The sequence below is a fragment of the Uloborus diversus genome, chromosome 9 (assembly GCF_026930045.1).
Source record: "Uloborus diversus isolate 005 chromosome 9, Udiv.v.3.1, whole genome shotgun sequence".
Taxonomy (NCBI): domain Eukaryota; kingdom Metazoa; phylum Arthropoda; class Arachnida; order Araneae; family Uloboridae; genus Uloborus; species Uloborus diversus.
Window position 1 is genome coordinate 27,629,352 of NC_072739.1, and position 27,505 is coordinate 27,656,856.

Sequence of the window (27,505 nt, forward strand, 5' to 3'; positions counted from 1 at the left end):
ACATGGTTTTAAAATGTACGAATCTATGTTCAAATTGTCACGGTTCTGAAAATGCGGCAATGTGGAAGTAAAAATCTATGAGGAAGTTAATGATTTAGATGAAATTGGGGATGAAGAACTAATGCAAACTGGAAAAAATATTGGAGACGAAGATGATGATGCTCTAGAAGATTTCGAAGATCTACTGGAATCAAGAACTATAGTTGAGCATAAGGATGAAGAAATGCCATTAAAGAAGCGAAAACTAATGGATAAGTAAAGGATGTGATTATAGTTAACGGTTAAATATTGATAAATAACAAGATAATGAAGTGTTTTGTTAAAATGAATGAAGTATTTTTTAAATGAAGTAAATTTCCTATGCCTTTTTTTTTTGTGTAATTAAAGTGCAAATTTTAATAAATAGCTGAAAACTTTACATAGTGATTATTTTTTTTTTTCAAATTCCGAGTTTTTTTTCATTTTTTGCGAAAAGTTTCCATAGCATTGTTTATTGCTTTTTATACCATCAAACAGTAGAGGTTCCAACAAAAAAAAACTTGCTCCGATTTTTTAAAAAAATCAGATATTTTGACGTGAGATTTTTCGATTGAAAATTCTGATGCTTTTTTAATACTGAATCAAAACAAAGAAAAAAATAAGTATTTTACTTAAAAAAATTGCAGTGTATTTGGGACATAAAACGGTAACTTTTCACCAAGTTTGGTGAAAAAAAAAAATTGTGGGAGATAAAAACCAAAAAGTCGTTTTTTTGAATTTTTCGCATAAATTTTGATATTATGTAAAAGAAGTGCAAATACAAAATTCGTAGATCTTTTTATTACCAACAACTTTGTGGTTTAGTTTTTTTCGATAGGATTTGTAGTTTTGCTGGAAATCGTAATAAACCGTCCCCCCCCCCTCCTCCCCGAACTCAGATCGCCCTTAAATTATTATTCCTGTTAATGTTATTAGATTTTCTTACCTTTCGAACTGGTTTTATCCTGTTCTACATTGTTTTCGTCTCAAATATTATTGGCACTAGCCTAATAAGCCAATCGATGAATATAACGTCGTCATAAGAGCAGAAAGAAGATCTGCAGGTGAAACATGAACGACAATTCAATGCTCCTCAAGTAGATGAAGTTCCAGTGGTTGTATCAGGAGACGAGTTAGAGCAATGAGGCATCATTAATCAAAGAGGAGAATCTTTGAAGCGCATTTCAGAAACACATCGCTCCTATGATGCTCTTCAGTACCCAATATTATTTCCTAGGGGTGATGACGGATATCATTTTAATCTAAGACAAGTAAATCCAACAACAGATGAAACAACCAGCAAGAAAGTTTCAGCGATGAATTTCTACGCATATAGATTAATGGTTTGTGATACTGAAAACAACCATATACTAAATTGCAGACTATTGTTTCTACAATTCATCGTAGACATGTAAGCAAAAGTTTAAAGTGAACATCTTCTTTACGTTCATTTAGATCAACGTAAATTACGAGTTGAAGAATATATTCATCTTCGAGATTCGGTAGTGAATGATGGGAACACTGAAAACCTAGTATCCTTAATTATATTACCATCTTTCATTTACAGGTAGTCCTAGCATGTGTACTCTCGAGCAGCTATGACTTACGTTAGAACGTACGGGAGACCGGATTTATTTATTACTTTTATTTGCAACCCGGTAAGGACAGAAATGAAAGAGATGCTCTTTAGTACTCAATCACCCAATGAGCGCCACGATTCAGTTGCGAGAGTCATCAGACAGAAGCAGATAATGCTAATAAATGTTATAACCAAATGTCATGTGTTTGGAGAGCCAAAATGCCGTTTGCACACGATTGAGTGGCAAAAGCGAGGACTACCACACTCACACAACTTAATCTGGCTGGCAGAAAAAATTTAGCCAACGCAAATCGATGACGTCATATCTGCTGAGTTGCGTAGCCCTACACAAGATCCTCAACATTTCTCAATTATAACATAACACATGTATCGCGGACCGTGTTGGAATCTCAATCTAACTCACCATGTATGAAAGCTATAACGTGTACCAAGTACCCACGCAAATTTATCAAAGAGACACAAACTGGAACTGATGGCTATCCTTTATGTATAGACGTAGAGCTTCAGAAGACGGATGGTTTGTGGCACAACTGAATGTACGCAACATTTCAGTGATAGAAATCGACAAAAAAGATGGGTCGTTCCATTTTCTCTTCCTTTATCAAAAATACAGGGTGTCCGAAAAAGATCCGTACAACTTCAAAAATTTATTGAAAAAGAAACAATAGGGTTACAGCGAAACTAATTAGTACATTAGATAGAATAACTCAAAAAGTTTTTTTTCCTATAACTTAAGATATTACCTTAGGAAATTTCTCCATGAGACCCTTTCGTAGCACGAACAATATCAAGACGATAATCTAATTCCATCCACTACCGTTTCAGCATGCTAACATCAACAGTAGCTACAGCTGTTTGGATGTTTTGTTCCGTTGTGTTTGCGGATCGGATTTTGTTTCGATAAACCACCCAACACATTGAGCTTTCTTCACGCGATCCGCCATTGAAATAACTAAAATGCTTTAATATTCGTTTGCGTGACATGTAGTGTCATATATGGTCAGAAACATACTGCAGAAAAAACTTTTTGAGTTATTCTATCTAATGTACTAATTAGTTTCTCTGTAACCCTATTGTTTCTTTTTCAATAAATTTTTGAAGTTGTACGGATCTTTCTCGGATACCTTGTATTTCAGGCACATATCAACGTAGAATACTGCAATAGAGTGAAATCAATCAAATACTGCATTCTACAAGCATATTTACAAAGGCAGTGATATGGCTGCTTTCGGTTTAAGCAACGAAGAAACGAATAAAGAAGTTGTGCGATACCAATTGGGCAGATACATTAATAGCAACGAAGCAGTTTGGCGAATCTTAGAGTTTTCACTTTATGAAAGACACTCAACTGTTGTTCATCTCAGTGTCCATTCAGAAAATGGTCAAAGGGGGTATTTCAAGCCAGAAAATATCTCTAATCTGGTTGATAATCCGCCAAACACTACCTTAACAGCATTTTTTTCAACTTTGCAAAACACAATTATTTCGCAAGAACTTTGTTGTATCATGAGATTCCTAGGTATTATACTTGGAATGCGTAGACGAAAGTTTTTTGCAGAAGGAAAGCTGGTCACTCAGTCACTGGTCATGATATTGTCGTGACTAACGCCCTAGGTCATGTAAATAAACAAAATTTAACAAAATACACCACGCTTTATTTTGTGCGTTCCGAACTTGAGTACTGTAGTTTTATTTGGGATCCCTACTACAATCTAATGCGTACCGCGGGAGTGTCGCAAACCTAAATGACATAAAAGATCACGTGACAAACCATGTGCAAAACCTCATTCCTGACGCATCCTATTCCGCAGTTGAGTACGTCGCGCACTCCTCGATTGTGTCCTCCAGCTCAATGGACATGTGGATGGAACCTGAAGATGACGGCATCGCTATGCACACGTGAAAAAAATCTAACATTATTCAATAAATTATGACTGCCATTCGGTTTTACGTTTTGATTCTATATTCTTGCATTACTCATTATGACCCCAAAAACGCCACCTATCGGTGATTGTGGCAAACTATTTCTTTTTTAAATTAGTTAGTCTTCCCCTTTCCCGATCAGTAACGGGGTTGTTTCCTTCAGTCAAAAGTACTACTTTTAGTCACTGAAATTGATAGAATAAAAATTATAATAATAAAAAAAAACATGGAGGGAGAAAAAACTAAAAATGAAGCATTAGGAAAATGAAAGTTAATTTTTTAAAATGTCCGATTTTGAAAATAAGGCGTGGTCTTTAAGATGTCACAAACGGTGTACTTTGGCGCCTATGTATACCGCGTTTCCACGTTATGATAACCAGGAAGTGAATTAAATATTGCGCTCTGTGAATGGCAAAAGTTAAGTGGCAGTTCATCATTTGTGATGTCATCGGCAGAAACTTAAACAATAAAAGCGCAGAGATTAATATATTTTTTTAAAAATATTAAACTTAGTCAAATAATTTAAAAAATAGTCAGATCCTATGTTTTTGAGCAGACAGCTCCAAATAGAGATACTTATTTTTTAACTCACCGGTACTTTCATGGGAATATTATGGCCAAGATAATGTGCTTTGACGACATTGGATTTCCGAGCTCTAAAATTAAAGTTAGGAAACTCAAATTGAATCACTCTTAGTGATACAACATCTCTATGAATTATACAATTTTTAGATACAAATTTTACTAATATTCAACGTGTCAGGTCGCTCCGTTTCTGGTACAAATGCTCTTCTAGCTTAGTCAAAAAAGTTCTTAGTTTTTTTTTTTTTTTGGTAAGATTTTTGGTTCTTCCGCAAAAAACCCAATTGAACCACCTAACGAATAAAAAAAAGTGAACGCGCTTTTTGTTTTTATTCATTGCCATTCTCATTTCTATGGTATAACATAAGATTCTTTAATTCAACATATTTATTAAATACATACACTTTTGTACATTTTCTTGACTAATGAATATAATGTCTGCTTTTCAACTTCCCTGCAAACACATACAATAAGAAAAGACCATGGCAGTTTCTTTTAGGAATACATTCATTTAGATTTCTCAATCTGAAAGCTCTTCATGGTACTTATTCCTGCCGAAATCGATAACGACTAGCTGTTCCTTGAGAGTTATGCAGTCCCTCAAGCAATTAAGTTATATCTTTGCGATGAAAATCACTGTGTCTCAACATCTGGCTTCATCTGTTAAACAGGGATGTCTCTGTTTTGCTTTTAAACTTATCTTTCTCTGCAGGAGAAAATTGTTCGGAATCACTCAAAGAAGCCTTCCTCTGAAATGACGAGAAGGCCTGATACCTCGGAAGTTTACTAGGTGGAGTCAAGTTCAAATTGCTAATGGAACTTTTTGTGCTTGTTAAGGGTTCATCTATTACTAACGGTTTAGTCATTTGATATGAGCTCTGATTGCTATACAAGTCAGAGGTACTAGATGAATATTTTTTACTTGAAGCATTGGAAAAATTGTTGCTGTTGCTGAACAATGTGTTCTTTGTCGGAGGGCTCTCTGGTGCTTTTAGCTTACTATATGAACTGAAGCTACCAGTCCTACTTCTTGGAGGCATTCCTACAGTTTTATCTGGTGGAGTTGGTGCATTCAACTTCCACCCAGATCCGAAGGGCGTCATTGTTCCACTCTGAACAGGTGGACTAGTGTCACCGATTCGCAGAAAATCTTTGCTTTTATTGCTAGCGTCGGCTGATTTGCTCTGAGATGGATATTGTTTCGAAGATGCTGTGGCATCAGATGTCTTGGTTTGGGTTGAATATTGCCTTGGTTGGGTTAGAGAGCTTCTCCTGCTGCTTGGTAGATTTTGATGACTGGCAGGTTTGCTTACAGGTGTTGTTGATTTCGCTGTCGATAAAGTGCTCTTTTTAGTTGAGATTTGGCTGCGATTAGTGTTGGCTGATTTTTCTGGTGCAATTTGGTCAGAGCTCAATCTCCGAAATCCAGCATATGAAGGCAGTGGTTTGTGAATCACCTACAAATGAAAAGTTGCATATATACCAAACAAAATACGGATTTTTATCAATACAATTTAAAAAGTATAGAGATTGTTTTTACCATCAAAAAATAAATGAAAAAAATAATTATAATGGTGAAACTTCTACAACACTGATTATCGGTTACAAAAAAAAAGTTCCCCCTTCCGAAAGATATTGAAATTATTTTGACTGCCATTTTGTTTTGACGAAAAACGAAATTGTTACGGAATTGCAAAGACCAATCAAATATTTTTTATAAGGCAGTCCGTTCTTTTCATTTAGCAAGTACGCAGTACCTGTTGAAGTCTTTCCCGTTCAATAATACATTTTTAGAAAATTTGGAAGTGTTGCAGCCTATGTACAGATAAGAAGGCAATTCCGTTCAACTCATGAGATTGCTTGCTGCAGAAGTTTCCGGAGTCATTAATCCTAGTTAAGTTTCATCAGTGGCAGATGAGTGGCTGGTACTTCAAAGCCAAGACTATGATATTGAAAATAGTAAAAGTGCTAATGCAATGATTTCTGAAAATAGGTGCCCAGATAGTAATAGTTTGCCTCAATATAGTAGAGTAGATCATTACTAGTCATCTATTTTTACCCAACTACGGCAAAGCCTAAAGGAAGGGTTATGATTTTAGCTGTCTATGTATGTTTGTATTTACAGTTATTCCACCGTAGCGCCTAAATTATTTATCCGATTTTGATAAGATAAATAAGGTGTCATTCGTTTCGTGATTGTAACCCGGGTAACACAGGCTACATTTTAACCGACTTCAGTAATAGAAATAGTCGATTTTACCTTATAAATCCTGTTTTTAACCAATTTCATTACTCTCTCTTTTTAGCACGGGTTTTAAATAAATGTAAAAAACACTGTAACCATACTACGGAAAAACACCAGAAGGAAAGAAACAATTTAGATGTTGATTATAATTATAGTCTTATTAAGCAACAGCAATCTTTCATGATCTAAGTTGTCTTCCAGTTTTATATAGTAAGATTATAATTTAATTTACCATTCTAGTATTTCAAACTAAGAGTTTATCTTGTTGAGTATACAATGCTCGTGCTATTGTAAAACTCAACTTTTAATTTAATAAGATAAAAGGTTAAAAACTGAAACCCGACATCGGCAAAAAACACTAAAAGGTAAGAAACAAGGTAGGTGCTGATTCATATTATCGTCCTATTGAGTGAAACCAATAATCTGATAGGTTAGATATTCCTATTTATTTCTATTGAAATCTTCTGTCACTTTCACATTAATAACATTATAATTAATTCACTTCAAATACCGTAGTCGTGCGTTGATAAAACAAACTGTTTGTTTGTTTGTTTATTTAATTTTAGTGGCACAAGAGCCCTTGAGGACTATACTGCGCCAAACGTTTTCTTTATGCAATATTATTTATATGAAGTCATGATATTGTACAGGTAAACTCGTTTTAAGGTAAAAAGTATTAAACTTCAGTACTTTAAAATAAGTAGTAAAAAACATGTATTTATTAAAAACATTTAAATGGATATAACAATAGGTTGACAATAACCTTGGTTAACAAGAAGAGGACAAAATCACAGTTTGACGACACAAACACTAAATTAAAAAGGAGAAACCAATCTCCTGGAGGAAGGAGTACAAATTGCGATGAGGTGGGTCCCCCAGCAACTCCTTCAAAGGTGGATTAAAATTATTAAAATACTTAAAACGAATTTGATTAAAATTAGGGCAGTTACTTAAAATGTGTAACACTGTCTGATTTACATTACATGTAATGCAAGTTGGAACTGGTTCACGACATAAGAGGTACTTGTGGGTGAATCTGGTATGACCAGTGCGTAGTCGCGCTAATAGAACTTGTTCTCTCCTGGTAAGCTGCATTGATTTGAAACCTGCAGTCGAGGGCTGGATCGAATGTAATTTGTTTTGCGTTTCAAGATTCCAGTTCTGCTGCCAATGTGTGTTAGGACATTCACAAATGGCTTTTTTAATATCCTCGAAAGGGACACTGTCATCCGTTTGGATACATGCAGCTCTGGCAGCCAAATCGGCTGCTTCATTGCCGGCAATGCCCACGTGACAAGGGATCCAACAAAAGAGTACGTGAAAATTATTTTGGATAAGATTTTTGTATAAATGATATGATTGATTGACTATGGGGTGGCTGTTATTATTGCAATGAGCGATGGCTTCCACTGAACTCTTAAAGTCAGTGTATACTATCTATTTTTATTGTTTAGACTGGGCTATTGATTGGAGAGATTTAAATATAGCTTTTATTACTGAGGTAAACACTGAGCAAGATGGGTTTAGTTTTTCTGCGGTAACTTAATAGTCGACGTGATCGCTTGTTTTTGACCCGTCGGTGAAAATGGAATTGTATTTAAAATATTTGCCTTTTATGTCATAAAATATTTGTTGATAGACTGTATCTGCAGTAGTTTGATTGGGGAATTTTGAGAAGTCACTGATTATAGAGGGTATTACTTCGCACCAAGGTTCAATTAGTTTTATTGTGTTGGCAGTTTTCAAATCTGATAGATGCAGGTCTGACAGTACCCGACGCATTCGGATCCCAAATGTTGGGGTCATCGAAGGTCGATGTAGAAATAATGCAACATTAGATGGATTAAAAATATGGAGATGTAGTGGGTGATTGATACAAGGTTTTGTTTTAGAGTAAAAATTTAAAGAAAGTTTAAGACGTCTATTGTTTAGAGATTGTTCAGATGCAAGAATATATAGACTGTTGATAGGTGAGGTCCGGAAGGCTCCTGTGCAGATGCGCAGTGCCTGATTATGTATTGGATCCAGGGCTTTCAGATAGCTTTTCGCGGCAGAACCATAAATTTGACATCCATAATCAAGTTTTGAGAGGAAAAGAACACTGTAAATTTTCAACAAAGACTCTGTATCAGCACCCCAAGAAGTGTTTGCTAAGACTTTAAGTATATTTAATTTCAATAGACATTTTTTCCTTAACTCTTGTATGTGCGGTATAAATTTAAGTTTTTTATCAAGTGTGAGACCAAGAAATTTTCCTTGGTCTTTTACAGCTATTGGTTGATTGTTAAGGAGAAGATTTGGATCAGGATGAAGACCTCTTTTTCGGCAGAAATGGATACAGAATGTCTTTTGAGCAGAGAAAGTGAAGCCATTTTCCTCCGCCCATTGTGATACTTTATTGATTGTAATTTGGAGTTGTCTATCCACGATACTAATGTTCGACGACGACAAAGATATTTGAAAGTCATCAACGAACATGGTACCTTTTACAGCGGGGGGCAATTGATCAATCAAGCTATTGATTGCTATTATAAATAGAGTCACGCTTAGTACACTTCCTTGGCGTACTCCTTCTTGAGTGAAGGTATCCGACAGAACAGACTTGACACGTGCACGAAAAGAACGATGTTTCAGAAAATTGGAGAGAAAGATGGGGAGGTTACCTCGCAACCCATACTCATGCAGGGTTTTGAGAATCCCATATCTCCAGGTACGGTCATATGCTTTTTCAATATCGAAAAATACGCTCACAAAATGTTTTCGCTTAAGAAATGCTTCTCTTACGGATGTTTCGAGAAGCAATAGGTTGTCTGTTGTGCATCTGCCATGCCTGAATCCACTTTGATATGAAGATAGCAGATGGTGCGACTCCAGAATGTACATCAGCCTGGCGTTGACCATCCGCTCCATTAATTTACATAGGCAGCTTGTGAGAGCTATAGGTCTATAGCTCTCAAGTTTTTCAGGTTGTTTGTTTGGCTTAAGGATAGGAATTACTATTGCTTGACTCCAGGATTTTGGGAATTTGTGTTCAGAATAAATTCTATTAAAAAGTTGCAAAATATTTTCCAATGAGGACTTGCTTAAGTTTTTTAACATACTATTGTGAATTTCATCTGGGCCTGGTGATGTGTTTTTTGATTTTTGCAAAGCAATATTTAGTTCTTGAAAGGTGAATTTTGTGTTATATTGATTAAAAATGTTTGAATTAAAATCCAGAACTCTTTGTTCCTTGCATGATTTGATAGTTAAAAATTTTGTGCAATAGTTATTTGCATTGGAGACTTCTGCCAATTGTGTCCCCATGCAGTGAGCAACCTCTTTGTGATTAGATAAAATATTGCCGTTTTCTTCCAGAATGGGAGCACAAGATGTATTGTAGTTGCCAGCGATCTTTTTTAATTTTACTCCATACAGTCTTGGATGGGGTGGATGTCGTGATTGTGCTGACGTAGGCCTGCCACGACTCCCGCTGGCTCCTCCGTCGAATCCTTCGAGCTTCAGCACGAGCTCGTTTAAGTGCTACGAGATTTTGTGTGGTTGGATAGCGACGAAATGTGTTCCATGCCTTTTTTTGTTTCTTATGAGCCTCCTGACAATCAAAATTCCACCAAGGCTTAGGGAATTTGATCCTGCCTTTAGTGGTTCTCGGTAGAGCAGTGTTCGCTGCGTTTAAGATAATGTCGGTTACTCGCTTTACCGCCAAATCAATATCAATCACGTCTTCCGATGTTATTTCTGCCAATTTGGTAAATGCTGCCCAATCAGCTCGATCAATGCGAAGTCGGCCTTGCTGATGCTGCTGATTGCTGCAGCGTCCATTAAATGTTATCCGGATCGGAAAATGGCCACTGGTGTAGAGACCAGCCTGCACTTGGAAATCCCAACGTGGCAAAAAGGAAGGTGAACATATTGCAAGGTCGATGGCATGGTAAGATTGAGTAGGAAGGTGAAAATAGGTATTTTCACCGTTGTTAAGAACACATATATCATTGTCTTCTATAAACTTTTCTATTATTAGACCTCTACTGTTAGAGTCTGGACTCCCCCAGAGAGGATTATGACCATTGAAATCCCCCAAGATGACAAATGGGGGAGGAAGTTGGTCTACAAGTGTTTGTAATTCCACGCCTCTCACGTCGTAAGAAGGTGGAATATATACGGAGCAGATTGTAAACAGCGAGTGAAGGTGAACGCGCGCAGCTACTGCTTGCAGGGATGTGTTGGTATTGAGCTGGTTAGATGCATAATCATTAGAGATTAGCAGTGCCACTCCTCCACAACGACGGTCACCTGACAAGCAGTCCTTGCGGTATATGTCAAAACCTTTCAACCTCGGTTTATCAACGGGCGATAGGAATGTTTCTTGCAGACAAAAAATGGCCGGTTGATGGTATTCGACAAGATCTTTGACGTCCGTGACATTATGCGAGTAACTCTGACAATTCCAAGAGAGAATGTTCAAGGCCATGGAGAAAAAAGGAGGAAGAAACGGCCGGAAGGAGAGGGAACAGTTCATGAAGGAGGATGGTCCGTCCACCCTTCATCGTCGGATGGCGGAAGGTCTTCAAATTCAACATCCTCATCTTCCTCTTGTGGAGGAAGGTTTTGGGATTTAGTCAATTTCACCTTTTTGCTGGTAAGCAAAAAGTCCTCTTTTTTAAAATTATGATATTTGGGGGCCTCTGTTTAGTGGTCACCCCAATTTTAGCGCGTTTGCATGTTTTCCTTTTTTTCAATAATTTTTTTCGAATTCTGTGGGATAGGTTTGTTTTCAATAACAATGCTGGCTGCAGTATTATTTTTTTGCATTTGTAGTAGATTTTGATTAGCTTCCTTAAAAGAGGATTTGGGACTATTGATTTGTTTAGTTGATTTGGTTGTGTTTACAGTTTTGGGATTAGTTGAAGTTTCAGTTTGGGCATCTGTTTGTGTGCTTGCAGACTTAAATACCTTTTTAACGGCTGTTGCGTATGAAAGACCTGTTGTAGGGGTGCGAGATTCAACTAGTATTCTTGCTTCTGGATAAGATATTTTTTGTGTTGTTTTAATTACCTGAATTTCTTTTTCAGTGAGCCATTTAGAGCATGATTTGGAGTATGAAGGATGATCCCCCTTGCAGTTTACGCATTTGTAAGTCTTGATACATGCAGTACTATCGTGACCGGGTTCTGCACACCTGGCACAGGTGTCAGTACCACGGCACGAAAGCTTTGAATGTCCAAACCGCTGGCATTTGAAACAACGGAGCGGATTTGGAATATAGGGGCGAACTGGGCAAGAAAGATAACCGGCTTTAACACGTTGCGGAAGGGTGGGTGTATTAAATGTTAGAATTATATGTTTGGTGTTCATCATTTCACCATTACGTTTTATGGTTATCCTTTTAACTGCGCTTACGTTTTGATCCTTCATTCCCTCCAAGATTTCCTCCTCGGGTGTAAAGAGGAGGTCAGGTTCGGAAATGATTCCCCGTGAAAAATTAACAGTTTTATGTTCTTAAGCAGTTACGAGATATGAACCAATTTGTTTGATAGCCATTATAGATTTTATTTGTTTTGAATCTTTGATTTCAACTAAAAGTTCACCGCTGCGTAGTTTTTTTACGGACTGATATTCTCCTATTAGGTGAGTTAGTGCTTTATTAATCAAAAAGGGGGAAACTTTACTTAAATTTAGGTTTGGGTCATTGCGCTTAATTATAAAAAACTTAGCAGTGCTTGACAAAACGTTCTGACGCTCCCCACAAGGGGGAGAAGTGTTCTTTGTGTTTTCATCCATAAACGAACCAGAGAACTAGGGGGAAAAGATGGGGTCTAGCCCCTGTGTAGCCCTCCTACACAGAGGTAAGGCTGCGTACGACAGGGTTCGCCTGCTATCCCTGAAGTCTCCCGTTTGAGGCACCGACTACCCCCGGTACCACGCAGCCATCAGCACGGTTGACACACCTTGGCTTAGGGGTTTTCGTCCGAATTTGGTAAGTGTGATGAGGGAAAGAAGGGAAAAAGATCCCCTCCCGCCGATATTCTGTTTGAGCAACTGGGGGTTCACTACTCCTCCCAAGAGCTCGCCCCGAACTCACCACGACAAGGTAAACGGACACGGGGGGGGGGGGAAACAAATTTTAGTTGAGAACGCACGACAACGGCATTTGAATTGAATTATGTTATTAATGCGAAAGTGACAAAGGATTTCAATAGAACTAAATAAATAGCAGCATCTAACCTATTAAATTACTGGTTTTACTCAACAGGACGATGATATGAAACAGCACCTACCTTATTTCTTACCTTTTAGTGTTTTTCGCTGTAGTCGGGTTTCAGTTTTTTATCGACATGAAAGATTCGTTAGGCAACACTAATTTAAACAACTACCAAAACTTGTAAAGGCTTTGTTGTCATTAGCGCATGGCAGTGCTGACTGCGAACGAGGATTCAGCACTAATAAGCTTAAGCATTGAAAGTCTGAATGGAATGCGACAAATCAAAAGTCATATCTTTAACAGATGCAGGATAACATTAGAAGTTTAAAAATTAACGAAGCTCTTTTAAGGGCTGTTAAGAACTCAGGATCAAAATACAGAAAAAGAATTGAAAGTGAGAGAACAATTAAAAAAGGAAAATAGAAGAGAATCAGAGAGCCTAATCTTCAGAGTCTTTAAAGAAAATTGAAGATGATCGGTACAAAAAAATTTCAGCATCACAAAATATGCTGAACAGAGCAGAAGGGATGATTTCCGATGGGATAAAAACAAAAAAAATTATCTGAAATCGAAAGTGGCCAAGTCCTTTTAAAAGAAGCTAAAAGTAACATTGAAAAACATTTAGAGCAAATGAAAAATCTTCGAAAGAGTGCTTGAAAAAATGAAAATTAATGATATAATAACGTTGTGTTTTGCATACTTTGTTTATATATTCTACAATAATTTTTGGTATTTATTTGGAATGTATGCTTAAAGAATTTTAAGCTTTTCAACTTTCTACATTTTAGATTGAAAATCCGATAAAGGTTGAATAATGTACCATTTATCAAACAATCATTAATAAAGTAATACATAAAAAACATTCATCGTATATTTCTTAAAGTTCAATTATTCTACAATAGAATTAACTGATTTTTGAGAACCATACGCTAACAAATTTAACAATATGCATTGTTTATGTTGTTTGTTGAGTTGGTTTTTATGGCGCAAGAGCCCTTGAGGGCTATACTGCGCCAAACGATATTTTATTATATGCTATTTATTTTTTTATTAAAGAATATAGTAAATAGAAGCATATTTTGAAGGAGAAAGCATAAAACTTCAAGTGTCAATATTAAAAAAGTGCAGCCGATAAAAACATTTAAACAATTTAAAGATAAAGACCAAATGGACGAAAAAATATCTTGAGAAACAAAGGAAGGACGAAATCACATAATGACCAGACAAATACTAAATTAAAAAGGAGAATCCAATCTCCTGGAGGAAGGAGTACAAATTTCGATGGGGTGGCTCTCCCAGCAACTCCTTCAAAGATGGGTTAAAATTATTAAAATATTTATAACGAATTAGATTAAAATTTGGGCAGTTGCATAAAATGTGCAACACTGTCTGATTTACATCACATGTAATGCATGTTGGAGCTGGTTCATGACATAAGAGATATTTGTGGGTGAATCTGGTATGTCCAATGCGAAGTCGAGCTAATAAGACTTGCTCTCTCCTGGTGATATTTAATAATCCGAAACCTCTAGTGGAGGGCTGGATCGAATGCAGTTTATTTTGGATTTCTGAATTCCAAGTCCCCTGCCAATACGTGTTGAGGCTTACAACGATGGCGTTTTTAATATCATTGAAAGGGACACTATTATCAACCAGGATACTTGCAGCTCTGGCAGCTGAATCGGCTGCTTCATTGCCTGCAATACCCACATGACCAGGGATCCAACAAAAAAGAACACGAAAATTATTTTGCATAAGGTTTTTGTATAAAAGATATGACTGGATGACTATAGGATGGCTATTATTATCGCAATGAGTGATGGCTTCCACTGAACTCTTTGAGTCAGTGAATATCACCCACTTTCTATGAACAGATTGGGCTATTGATTCTAGAGATGAAAATATTGCTTTTATTTCTGCAGTAAATACCGAGCAAGATGTGTTTAATTTTTCTGCCGTAACTTGATCATTAATTATTGTGGAAAAGCCGACGTGTTCGTTTGCTTTTGATCCGTCAGTGAAAATGTGTTTATATCCAGAATATTTGCTTTTGATCTCATGAAAGACTTGTTGATAAACTATATTAGCGGTAGTTTGTTTTGGGAATTTTGAGAAATCATTGATTATAGAAGGTATGACTTCGCACCATGGTTCAATTAGTTTTATTGTGTTAACGGTTTTGAAATCTGATAGCTGCAGGTGTGAGAGTACCAGACGCATTCGGATCCCAAATGTTGGGGTCATCGAAGGCCGGTGTAGAAATAAAGCAACATTAGATGGATTAAAAATGTGGAGATGTAGTGGGTGATTGGTGCAGGGTTTTGTTTTGAAGTAAAAATTTAAAGAAAGTTTGAGGCGTCTATTGTTTAGAGATTGTTCGTGTGCAAGGATATAAAGACTGTTGATAGGCGAAGTTCGAAATGCTCCTGTGCAGATGCGCAGTGCCTGATTATGTATTGGATCCAGGCTTTTCAGATAGGTTTTTGCAGCAGAGCCATAAATTTGACATCCATAATCAAGTTTTGAGCGTATCAGAGCCCTGTATATTCTTAACAGAGACTCTGTATCAGCACCCCAAGAAGTGTTCGCTAAGACTTTAAGGATATTTAATTTTAATGAACATTTCTTTTTTAAATCTTGTATATGCGGTATAAATTTTAGTTTATTATCAAATGTGAGACCAAGGAATTTTCCTTGATCTTTTACAGCTATTGTTGATTATTGAGGAGAAGATTTGGATCAGGGTGAAGTCCTCTTTTACGGCAGAAGTGGATACAGAATGTTTTTTGAGCAGAGAAAGTGAAGCCATTTTCTTCCGCCCATTGGGTTACTTTATTGATTGCAATTTGAAGTTGTCTTTCAATGATACTCATGTTTGTTGATGAGAAAGAAATTTGAAAATCATCCACAAATATGGTACCTTTTACAGCGGGAGGCAATTGGTCAATTAAGCTATTGATTGCTATAATGAATAGAGTTACGCTTAGTACACTTCCCTGGGGTACTCCTTCTTCTTGAATGAAGGTATCCGATAGAACAGACTTGACGCGTACACGAAAAGAACGATGTTTCAGAAAATTGGAGAGAAAGATGGGTAAATTACCTCGCAACCCATACTCATGAAGGGTTTTGAGGATCCCATACCTCCAGGTACGGTCGTATGCTTTTTTAATATCGAAAAATACGCTGACAAGATGTTTTCGTTTGAGAAATGCTTCTCTTACTGATGTTTCGAGAAGCATTAGATTGTCTATTGTGCATCTGCCACGCCTAAACCCACTTTGATATGAGGATATGAGATGGTGTGACTCCAGAATGTGCATCAGTCTGGCGTTTACCATCCGTTCCATGACTTTACATAGGCAACTAGTGAGAGCTATAGGTCTATAGCTCTCAGGTTTATCAGATTGTTTATTTGGTTTAAGGATAGGGATAACTATTGCTTCACTCCAGGATTTTGGGAATCTATGTTCAGAATAAATTCTGTTAAAAAGCTGCAGAATATTTTCTAATGAAGACCTGCTTAGATTTTTTAACATGCTATTTTGAATTTGATCTGGACCTGGTGATGTGTTTTTTGATTTTTTTAAGGCAGTATTTAGTTCATGAAGGGTGAATTTTGTGTTGTATTGGTTAAAAATGTTTGAATTAAAATCTAGAACTTTTTGTTCTTTGCGTGATTTGATGGTTAAAAATTTTGAGCAATAGTTATTTGCACTGGAGACTTCTGTCAAATAAGTCCCCATGCAGTCAGCCACCTCTTTGTAATCGGATAAAATACGACCATTATTCTCCAGAATGGGTGCACAAGATGTATTGTAGTTGCCAACGATTTTTTTTATTTTACCCCATACAGTCTTGGATGGGGTGGACGTCGTGATTGTGCTGACGTAGGCCTGCCACGAGTCCCGCTGGCTCTTCCGTCGAATCCTTCGAGCTTCAGCACGAGCTCGTTTAAGTGCCACGAGATTTTGTGTGGTTGGATAACGACGAAACGTGTTCCATGCCTTTTTTTGTTTCTTATGAGCCTCCTGACAATCAAGGTTCCACCAAGGCTTAGGATACTTGATCCTGCCTTTAGTGGTTTTTGGTATAGCAGCGTTAGCTGCGTTTAAGATGATGTCGGTTACTCGCTTTACCGCTACATCGATATCAATATCAGTCACGTCTTCTGATTTAATTTCTGCCAACTGGGTAAATGCTGCCCAATCAGCTCGATCAATGCGAAGTCGAGCTTGCTGATGCTGCTGATGGCCGCAGCGTCCTGTAGAGGTTATCCTGATTGGAAAGTGGCCACTGGAGTAGAGTCCACCCTCCACCTGAAAATCCCAACGTGGCAGAAAAGAAGGTGAGCATATTACGAGATCGATGGCATGGTAAGATTGGGTAGAAAGATGAAAATAAGTGTTTTCACCGTTATTAAGGATGCAGAGATCATTGTCTTCAATAAAATTTTCTATTGTTAAACCTCTACTGTTGAAGTCTGGACTCCCCCAGAGAGGATTATGGCCATTGAAATCCCCCAAGATGACAAATGGAGGAGGAAGTTGATCAACCAGTGTCTGCAACTCCACGCTTCTTAAGTCATAGGAAGGTGGGATATATACAGAACAAACTGTGAACAGCGAGTGAAGGTGAACGCGCGCAGCTACTGCTTGCAGGGATGTGTTGATATTGAGCTGGCTAGATGCATAATCATTGTTGATTAGCAATGCCACTCCTCCACAACGACGGTCTCCTGACAAGCAGTCCTTGCGGTACATGTCAAAACCTTTCAACCTCGGTCTATCAGCAGGGGACAGAAATGTTTCTTGCAGACAAAATATGGCCGGTTGGTAATATTCGACAAGATCCTTGATGTCCATGACATTATGCGAGTAACTCTGACAATTCCAAGAAAGAATGCTCAGGGCCATAGAGAAAAGAGGAAGGAGAAACGGCCGAAAGAAGAGGGGGCAGCTCATGAAGGAGGATGGTCCGTCCACCCTTCATCGTCGGATGGCGGAAGGTCTTCGAATTCGACATCCTCGTCCTCCTCTTGGGGGAGAAGGTTGTTGAAGTTTTTCAATTTGGGACTTTGTTAATTTTACTTTCTTGCTAGAAAGTAAAAAGTCCTCTTTTTTAAAATTATAAAATTTTGGGGGCCTCTGTTTAGAGACTACCCCAATTTTTGCGCGCGTTTGGATAATTTTCTTTTTTTCCACAGTTTTGTTTTGTTTTTGATCAGTTGGTTTTTTTAAAATTATTGTAGATGGGTAACTTGAACTCGGGATTTGTGTACTTAATATTTTAGTTTCGTTACTATTTTTTTGTGGAGGCTTAGGGGTATTGAGTTGTTTATTTTTTGATTTAGGAGAGTTAGTTGATTTAGTGCTGGTTATTGTATTAATAATTTGAGGATCTGTTTGTGTGCTGGTAGAATTGAATACTTTTCTAACTGCTGCAGCATATGAAAGTCCGGCTGAAGGCGTACGAGACTGAACAATTTTTCTGGCATCTGGATATGATATGTTCTGAGTGGTTTTGAATTCTTGTATTTCCTTTTCGGAGAGCCAGTTTGGACATTTTCTAGAGTAGGACGGGTGATCTCCTTTGCAGTTGACACATTTATATTCCTTTTTGCATTCATTGCTGTCGTGGCCGGGCTCAGCGCACCTGGCACAAGTTTCTGCACTACGGCATGACAGTCTGGAATGCCCAAAGCGCTGGCACTTAAAGCACCGTAGCGGGTTAGGAATATATGGTCTAACAGGGCAGGAGAGATAACCAGCTTTGACACGTGAAGGGAGGATAGGCGTACTAAAAGTCAGAATAATATGTTTAGTATTCTGCATTTCGCCATTGCGTTTAATAGTGATCCTCTTCACTCCACTTACGTGTTGGTCTTTCATTTCTTCTAGAATTTCCTTCTCTGATGTAAATAGAAGGTCTGGCTCTGAAATAACTCCCCGAGAAAAGTTAAGAGTTGAGTGAGCTGTAACTGTACATAGATATGAGCCTAGTTGTTTGATAGCTAGAATAGGTTGAACTTGTTTAGGATGTTTGATTTCAACTAATAGTTCGCCAGTGCGTAGCTTTTTTACTGATTGGAACTCGCCGATAAGATTTATTAATGCCTTGTTAATTAAGAATGGGGATACAGCGGTGAATGTTAGATTTTCGTTCCTTTTGATAATAAAGAATTTTGCAGATGTAAGCGATTCAGTCTGACGCTCCCCACAAGGGGGAGAAGTGTTCTTTGTGTTTATATCCATAAAAAAACCAGAGAACTAGGGGGAAAAGTGGGGTCTAGCCCCTGTGTAGCCCCCCTACACAGAGGTAAGGCTGCGTACGACAGGGTTCGCCTGCTATCCCTGAAGCCTCCCGTTTGAGGCACCGACTACCCCCGGTACCACGCAGCCATAGGCACGGTTGACACACCTTGGCTTAGGGGTTTTCGTCCGCATTTGGTAAGTGTGATGAGGGAAGGAAGGGAAAAAAATCCCCTCCCGCCGATATTCTGTTTGAGCAACTGGGGGTTCACTACTCCTCCCAAGAGCTCGCCCCGAACTCACCACGACAAGGTAAACGGACACGAGGGGGGGGGGGAAACAAATTTTAGTTGAGAACGCACGACAACGGCATTTGAATTGAATTATGTTATTAATGCGAAAGTGACAAAGGATTTCAATAGAACTAAATAAATAGCAGCATCTAACCTATTAAATTACTGGTTTTACTCAACAGGACGATGATATGAAACAGCACCTACCTTATTTCTTACCTTTTAGTGTTTTTCGCTGTAGTCGGGTTTCAGTTTTTTATCGACATGAAAGATTCGTTAGGCAACACTAATTTAAACAACTACCAAAACTTGTAAAGGCTTTGTTGTCATTAGCGCATGGCAGTGCTGACTGCGAACGAGGATTCAGCACTAATAAGCTTAAGCATTGAAAGTCTGAATGGAATGCGACAAATCAAAAGTCATATCTTTAACAGATGCAGGATAACATTAGAAGTTTAAAAATTAACGAAGCTCTTTTAAGGGCTGTTAAGAACTCAGGATCAAAATACAGAAAAAGAATTGAAAGTGAGAGAACAATTAAAAAAGGAAAATAGAAGAGAATCAGAGAGCCTAATCTTCAGAGTCTTTAAAGAAAATTGAAGATGATCGGTACAAAAAAATTTCAGCATCACAAAATATGCTGAACAGAGCAGAAGGGATGATTTCCGATGGGATAAAAACAAAAAAAATTATCTGAAATCGAAAGTGGCCAAGTCCTTTTAAAAGAAGCTAAAAGTAACATTGAAAAACATTTAGAGCAAATGAAAAATCTTCGAAAGAGTGCTTGAAAAAATGAAAATTAATGATATAATAACGTTGTGTTTTGCATACTTTGTTTATATATTCTACAATAATTTTTGGTATTTATTTGGAATGTATGCTTAAAGAATTTTAAGCTTTTCAACTTTCTACATTTTAGATTGAAAATCCGATAAAGGTTGAATAATGTACCATTTATCAAACAATCATTAATAAAGTAATACATAAAAAAATATTCATCGTATATTTCTTAAAGTTCAATTATTCTACAATAGAATTAACTGATTTTTGAGAACCATACGCTAACAAATTTAACAATATGCATTGTTTATGTACCGTATTTTAATATGTATTTCAACAACAAAACATGTGTAAGCATTTTAAACTGCGTTCAACATATTTGATTTTATAGGGTTTTAAAAAAATTTCTAGACATTTTGCCTTAATTTGTAAAAACTTTCCCTTAAAATTGAATATACTAAAACATTGCTCCTGAATTCGAATGAGCTGATTTATAATGTCATTATATTTGTACCAATCTCTAAATATTTGCATAGCTTATCTAGTAAAATATCAAAAAAAAAAATAAATAAATAAATAAAAAATTCTTTTAAAATCGCCTAAATACTAAGTGTTTTAAAATTATTATCAGTTTAAAGAATTTTTTAATTTTTAAAATTTTATTTTTTCAGGAAAAGATCCATTAATTCAGTTATTAAAACTTAAAAGAATAAGTATTATACTAGGAAAAAAAAAACACCGTGGAGGTGTGTGTATCATTTTTTGATGTAATGATTTATATTATTTATCTTACACTTACAGGATTGTTTGTTTTCTAAAATTTTCCTACTTGTAACATATCGGAGCATCGGAGCAACCGTAAGATGTCTTAGAGTTGCTCTGAGGTGACGATATATTTATTAACATATTTTGCTCTTTAGTTTTGATTGTATTTAGTAATGTACAATTATATGTAGCATATAGATATATATTGATTTTATTCTTGTTGTTGCCTACTCTTTTCTATAATGTTGCAAGAATACTATAATGTCTTTGTAATACACAACAATTTGTTGTAGTAGAAGCTAAGTTTTCATAATAAATACTTAAGTCTGCATACATTCAACTGCGTAGTTGGAACCTGATAGTAAACTTACTTGTGAATCTTGTGATACCCCCGATGTATTCTTCTCTTGCTCAAGAACATGCACTTTTCTTTCTAAATCCTCAATTTGCAGGAAAAGTTTTTCAATGTGTTCGAGTAGGTCTCTGTTTTGCATCATGAGCTGATTATTTTGGTCCTAGAAAAAAGTATATGGATAGTTATGAATACGTCAACAAAACGTTATGAATAAACTTTTAAAAATTGCCTTTAAACGTTTCAGATGAACACTCACTCAATAATACGTTAAAAGTAGTTAAGTTGTAAGCACTTTGAAGCATCTACATAATCTATATCTTAAAATGTTTACTTTTTTTTCTTACCTTGAAAATGCCAAGTTTGAACGAACTGCAAATAATCATAAAGCTATTAGTAAGAGATGAACTTTTTTTAACGGCCTGCCCCCCCCCCCCCATCCGAGGATACCAATTTTATTTTAATTGCCATGTACGCGCGATAATTGACCGATAAGAAAAACTGCTTCACTTGCTAGCCCTCTTGAAAGTAAGTTCATGTAGATACAACATAGTTATTTTTACCAGTCGGTAGATTTTTTTCAGTCATTGAATTGAACAAAACATTCAAATAGTTTCACAATACTAGCGATGGCGACAAAATGCAATAAGCTGTTATTGTCATTTTGTTAAACAGATTGTTGAAGTGGCTTCCCCTCCCTCCCTGCACCCCTATCAATTAGTCCTTTCCGGTATCTTTCTTTCCAGAAACAACTCTGAAAGCAACAATCCATCAATACACATGAAACAAGACCAACAACTCACGAACCTTCTCTACACGTTAGGCGACTTGAACTTTCTTTTAATGTTTAATACAAAATTAAATGTAATACTAATCATCCGTTGCATAAAAATATTTTCCATCCATTACACTTTGATATATTTAAGCGTTGTCCTTCGGTCTCCCAACATTTGGGATCTGAATGCAACAGGAACTTACTCTTCTTTATCTTACAGATTCCAATCCAATTGAACTTATTGAACCATGGAGTGAAGTTAACATTTCTGTTCTCCACGAGCTCGAAAGTTGTCAAAAAGATAACACTGCAGATTCAGTATGTCAACGAATCTATTTTGATTTAAAACACAAATATAAACAACATAAAGAAATTTTTACCGAGGGATCAAAACCAAACGATCACATTGGCTTCTCGGCAATAATTAATGATCAATTTATTTCACAGCAATTAAATTCATCTCGTTCAGTTTTCACCTCGGAAATAAAAGCCATTTTTACAGCTCTACAAACAATAGCCCAATCAAGTTACAAAAAGTGGGTGATATACACTGACTCAATGAGTTCAGTGGATGCTATCACTCACTGCAGCAACAATAGCCACCCTATGGTTATCCAATCATATTTATTGTACAATAGTCTAAAAGAAAATAACTTCGACATTTTCTTTTGCTGGATCCCTCGACATGGTCGGCATTGCAGGCAACGAGGCAGCGGATTCAGCTACCAAAACTGCAAGTGTTCATGCCGATAGTCTTGTACCTTTCGATGACATTAAGAGTTCAGTTTTGGACTGCCTCGTCAACTATTGGCAGCAAGACTGGAATGGAGGAACGCAAAACAAGTCGTCAATGATTATCCAAAGAGAACAAGTTATGCTAGCTCCGTCTTCGCATTGGCCACGCAAGATTCACTCATAAACAAATCTTTTGCTGCGAATCTGTTCCAATATGCAACACAGGCAATGTGTGCATACCCTCTCCGACTGTTCAAATTTCAATCATGTTCGTTTTAAATTCACCCAATAAAACTGTGACATACATTTACGTCAAGCGCTGCGGAATTTTTATAATAAAACGAAACGAATCAGATTTGACGAAAGTATAAGACTCTATCGATGGTTCAACAATTTAGCCATCAGCGGCCGATGCTAACTTGGGAGGAAACATCGGCCCATCGGCCTTAAATAACATCGAAAAGCCGATGGAATTCGCCGATGTCTTCGAAAAAAAAAGGACCTTTGCTGTTTTCCTTATTAATACAAAGTAAAGGGAGTTATCGTTTTCATAAAAAAAATTTTACTTAAATTTCATAATGAGTTTCTATTTTAGTCACCCCTTGAAAGAAAGTTTAATGTTGCATTCAAGTACAAACAAGTTAATTATTGCGTTGATTTTTGCGGCTAGATGTGCGTATGTATCTCTCATAAGTCACAAATCAAAAATGGTAAGCTGTAGAAAGTTGAAATTTCGAATGTGGGGTCTGCGGACGTTTCAGTTTTGCATTTCCCTTTTTGTTTTCAATCGAGTGTTCTAATAGGCATATTTACTTATTTTAAGGAAAAACTAATATAACGTCTTAGACTGACGATCATTTGGTGATATTTTGCTGAATTGGAGACCAGCTTGGAAACAAATATGAGATGCCCAAACCGGTTTTTGTGACATTTTGTTAGATTCCCGTTGACCCGACTGTAACTTTTAACTTTTAGATATTTGATATTTGTAATATGAATCTTTTCTGTATCCCTTCATCGGAGTTACAAGTTTGGGGCCCGTCGAAATACAATTTTGGGCCCTCTTTTCTATCACGGAACTTGTAAAACATTTATCAGAAGCATTTTTGTAACTCCAACGTGGCCTCTATGGTCATGGGGCCTCCCTCGCAATTGCAACATTTGCGATATTTTAAATCCGCCACTGCACGTCAAAACAAACTGGGGGTGCAAGTTTTTCTGCTCGCTCAAAGGCAGGGGTTCTCAAACTGAGGCGGGGGAGGTGCACACCTCCCTAGTGGGCGAATAAGGGTGTACTGGGAGGCGTACATGTTAAGAAAAAATAAAATGAAAACGTAAAACTAATAATAATTTGTTCAATTGTGTGGTCACATGTGAATATTTTCGACGTTATCGCCTTTTTCAGGTTGTTGGTGTAGTTTTTATCTACATATGAGTGAATCTGAATTTTCAGCATTAGCACCACATACGAAGTCAAAGCATCGAAGAAGATATTGAAAGTAATCTGATGCACTGCGTTAATTACAACCTAACATTCAGAAGTTTATCAATCACAAACAATCAATGTCAATCTTACTTAGATCATAGATTTCCTCAAATTAATGTGTATTAGTTCTTTGCTTCTCTGATTTCATGAGTTCTAATAATAACACGCTCAAAATAAAGATATATGCGTAGTAGTAATACATAAATTTTTCGTACGAACTTACTATACTTTCACTTAATAGCCTGCTTCAGTTTTAAATCCCGATTTTCCGATTGCACTATACTTGTATTGATCAAATATAGTTGGGGTGATAGCGGGAGGGGGGGGGGATACGTGAAACCCACATTAATGTTCATAGGTGTCGCAAAGCCGTAAAGTTTGAGAACCACTGCTCTAAGACATAAAAAATGTAATTTTGTTCCTTTTACGAGCTCCCCTTAGGTTCTCTTTTTAAGGGGGCTTCCGTTCCTGTTGGAATCACCGTGCTATTTCGCTTCGTGCAGCGCTATTGCTTTGGAGTACGGAGGAGTGCAACCTTGATTAAAAAATTTTAGAAAAAAGAAAACTTTTCTGACTGTCTTATTCTGATATTTTTTTACCTTTTAACACATTGGTCAAATATAGGTATAACTTTTTTTTTTTTTTTTGAATGTAACCTTCCTTCCATTACTTACTTGACAAAAAGGACTAGCGGCGTATTAAAAACAAAGAAAAAAAAAGCAAAAGAAGAAAAACACAGTCATTTATCATTGCAACTAAGGTGTGGGAAACCCATAAATTCATTAGATCAGTTCATGCAAAAGGAGAAATCCCAATTGCGCAACTGTGGAAACCCCAATTGCGCAACCACTTGAACTCCCACAAGGCTAACTAAGAATCAGCACTGGCAGTCAGAGCAAGATTGTCACGGGAAGAGTGAACGAGTAAATATGTGTATTAAACAGTGATCAACTAAAACCGAGTTATGTAGTGAATATACCACCTCTGACATAACCACCACAGCACAAAGGCATCGGGATTTTTCACAATTCCCAAAATTGGATCATGAAAGAAGCCTCCAATTTAGATTGCTTAGCCGAAAAGATATATTTAAGTGAAAATAGTATGTTTTCTGCTTAATATATTCAGTGAAATTATTTTTTCATGAATAAAAGCCAAAACATAAGATTTTTACTCAAAATCCAAACATCTATGTTGAAAACCTAAGATTCTACTCTGGCAACTTTGGTAGGCAACCATGTCAAGCTTTTTAGATAATGCGCCAAGTTCACAAAATTAAGAAAAAATTTGCCAAATGTCGCCAAAATATTTTTAGCTAACGTAAGTACTGAAAGAAATTCAGACTGCGCATATTAGTTCTTGTCTTTCCATGGTATTATTTTGATTTTGGTGCGGACAATGGAAAATTTAGATAGCAGCAATGAATCAGACGTCGACGAACCTACAACTTCTCGAAAAAAGAGAAAAGGATGTATTGAATGAAGATCCAATTTACAGTTTCTATAGTGCATGTGGAGGGGACCAAAAAGGTTATGACCTGCAATGACTGCAAAAAAGAAATTTCAAGAGCCACTACCTGTTACATACACAGGAAATCAACACCCCCGAAGCCTACAGGAGCCAATTTGTTGTTTTCAAAGATCATTCATTAATGGCCTATAGAATCCCTTGTGTCCATATAGGTGGAAAGAAACGTTCACCTGCTGCTTGGTTTGGAACGAGCGCAGAAGAGCGGTATGCCAGAACCAAGATCTTTGGTGAACATGTACCCTTTGTAACACGTAAAATTTTACAGAATGAAAGTCAGAGAATCGTCGGTCTAGAAGTAGAAGCACCTATTGAGGTTCAAAATTACTTTAAATATAAAGCGTAAGAATATTTTTACATAAATGAGAAAATTCGCAATTTTTTCTTCGAACCTCAAAAAAGGGGGCCCTAAGGACACGAGTGGAATTCATGGAATTTTGCAAGGATAATTTATTTGTATAATGGAACAAAATGAAGGGGCGTCACGTATAAAATATTTATATAACTTCAAAAATAAGGACCACCCTAATGTATATTATATATATATATATATATATATATATATATATATATATATATATATATATATATATATATAATATATATATAATATATATATATATATATATATATAATATATATATAATATATATATATATATATATAATATATATATATATATATATATATATTAGCTTTAATGGATGAAAAGCTGCCATCCTAATTCCTGGATCTCCAGCTGCAATCTTGTTGAAGGGGACATCATCGCACATGTGAAATATACTTACCTCAATCAACTAAATATTGACTTTGCTCTCAAGGAATTCCGCTGGGAAAGCAAAAAGCAAAAACTGCTACTGAAAATACAATTATGGAAGACGCCCAACTTATGTTAAAAGACATTGTTAGATTTGCTGATTTAGAATCACCATTAGCAACTTTAATGAATGAATTGAATTCCGTACAAATAAAAAACACTGGCTTATCAAATGAAAATACGAACAAATTAAAGCCGAACCGGCGAAATCCAAAATCGCAGCAACTTTTAGAAGGTAAATTTGACTTCTTTGTTTTAATTAAATCACAATTGCAATATTGTTTTGATATGACAGTAAATCTAATTCAGTAATATTGCTTACTTAGACATTTTTACGAGATTTTAGAGGAAAAGATACGGGGGGGGGGAAGGGGTGAAGAAAATAAGTCCAATAAGGTTGTGTCACCTGGGCTTTTCGCCTGGCATTGCTCTCTGCTTCCATTTGGTCTGTGAGGAGCTGCACCTGAAACAGCGCCATTTGTGTCTGTTGATTCTGTTGGTCCAGTTGATACTTGAGGAGCTGAATCTGATGCTGTGAGCCTCTCGGATACGTATCCTCTTGAGGATCTGACAGATTGCAATTTTGGTTCCCTTCCCTTGACTGGAATGGAAATATTTAAATTTTTTGAAAGGGGTATATGGCATTCAACTCTTTTACAAACTGTTCTTCGTGGTTAGTTAATTGAGAGACAAATATGAATATTTTCTTTCGTAATTCACAGCATCGAGTAACAATTATAAGAACTACTACAATTTGTGTACATAAAAATTAATCAGTAAGCAATAATACATTAAATTTGAAATAAAAGTTTTTTAGGAAAACAAAATAGATAACTAATGCTTTGAGTATGCTAATACACATGTCAAAAAGGTGTTTGGTTGTCTGAAAGTTTTTTTAATTTTTTGTACGGTTCTTTAAAATAAAAGGAAAATGTTTAACACTGGTAACGATGTAAAAGTAATATCAGCTTTTATAGAAAGCTTGTAACCTCCAACTTCATTGAATATATTCTAGATTGATGCTTCCAAACAAAGGTCAAACTGTAGCCTCTGGATGCCGCAATGGGCTGCTTGGAATTTGCGATCAATTCTGCCTACGTTCCCGTTGAAAGGCGGTAAATTTTAGTTTTTAAACAGAAAAATTATAACATATT

At 36.5% G+C, this 27,505-nt stretch overlaps 1 protein-coding gene across 1 annotated transcript in view; it reads right to left on the minus strand.

Annotated features, from left to right (window-relative positions):
* Nucleotides 1-4,492: 4,492 nt before the first annotated feature.
* The window catches only part of LOC129229489 (capon-like protein), a 109,976-nt gene continuing 86,963 nt past the window's right edge, over nucleotides 4,493-27,505 (minus strand). Inside the window, exons 5-7 of the mRNA XM_054863807.1 lie at nucleotides 26,758-26,952; nucleotides 21,031-21,174; nucleotides 4,493-5,580 (exon numbers count right to left, since the gene is read on the minus strand). Coding sequence (XP_054719782.1) covers nucleotides 4,780-5,580; nucleotides 21,031-21,174; nucleotides 26,758-26,952 — 1,140 coding nt within the window. The 3' untranslated portion in view covers nucleotides 4,493-4,779. The remainder of the gene's footprint in view (nucleotides 5,581-21,030; nucleotides 21,175-26,757; nucleotides 26,953-27,505) is intronic.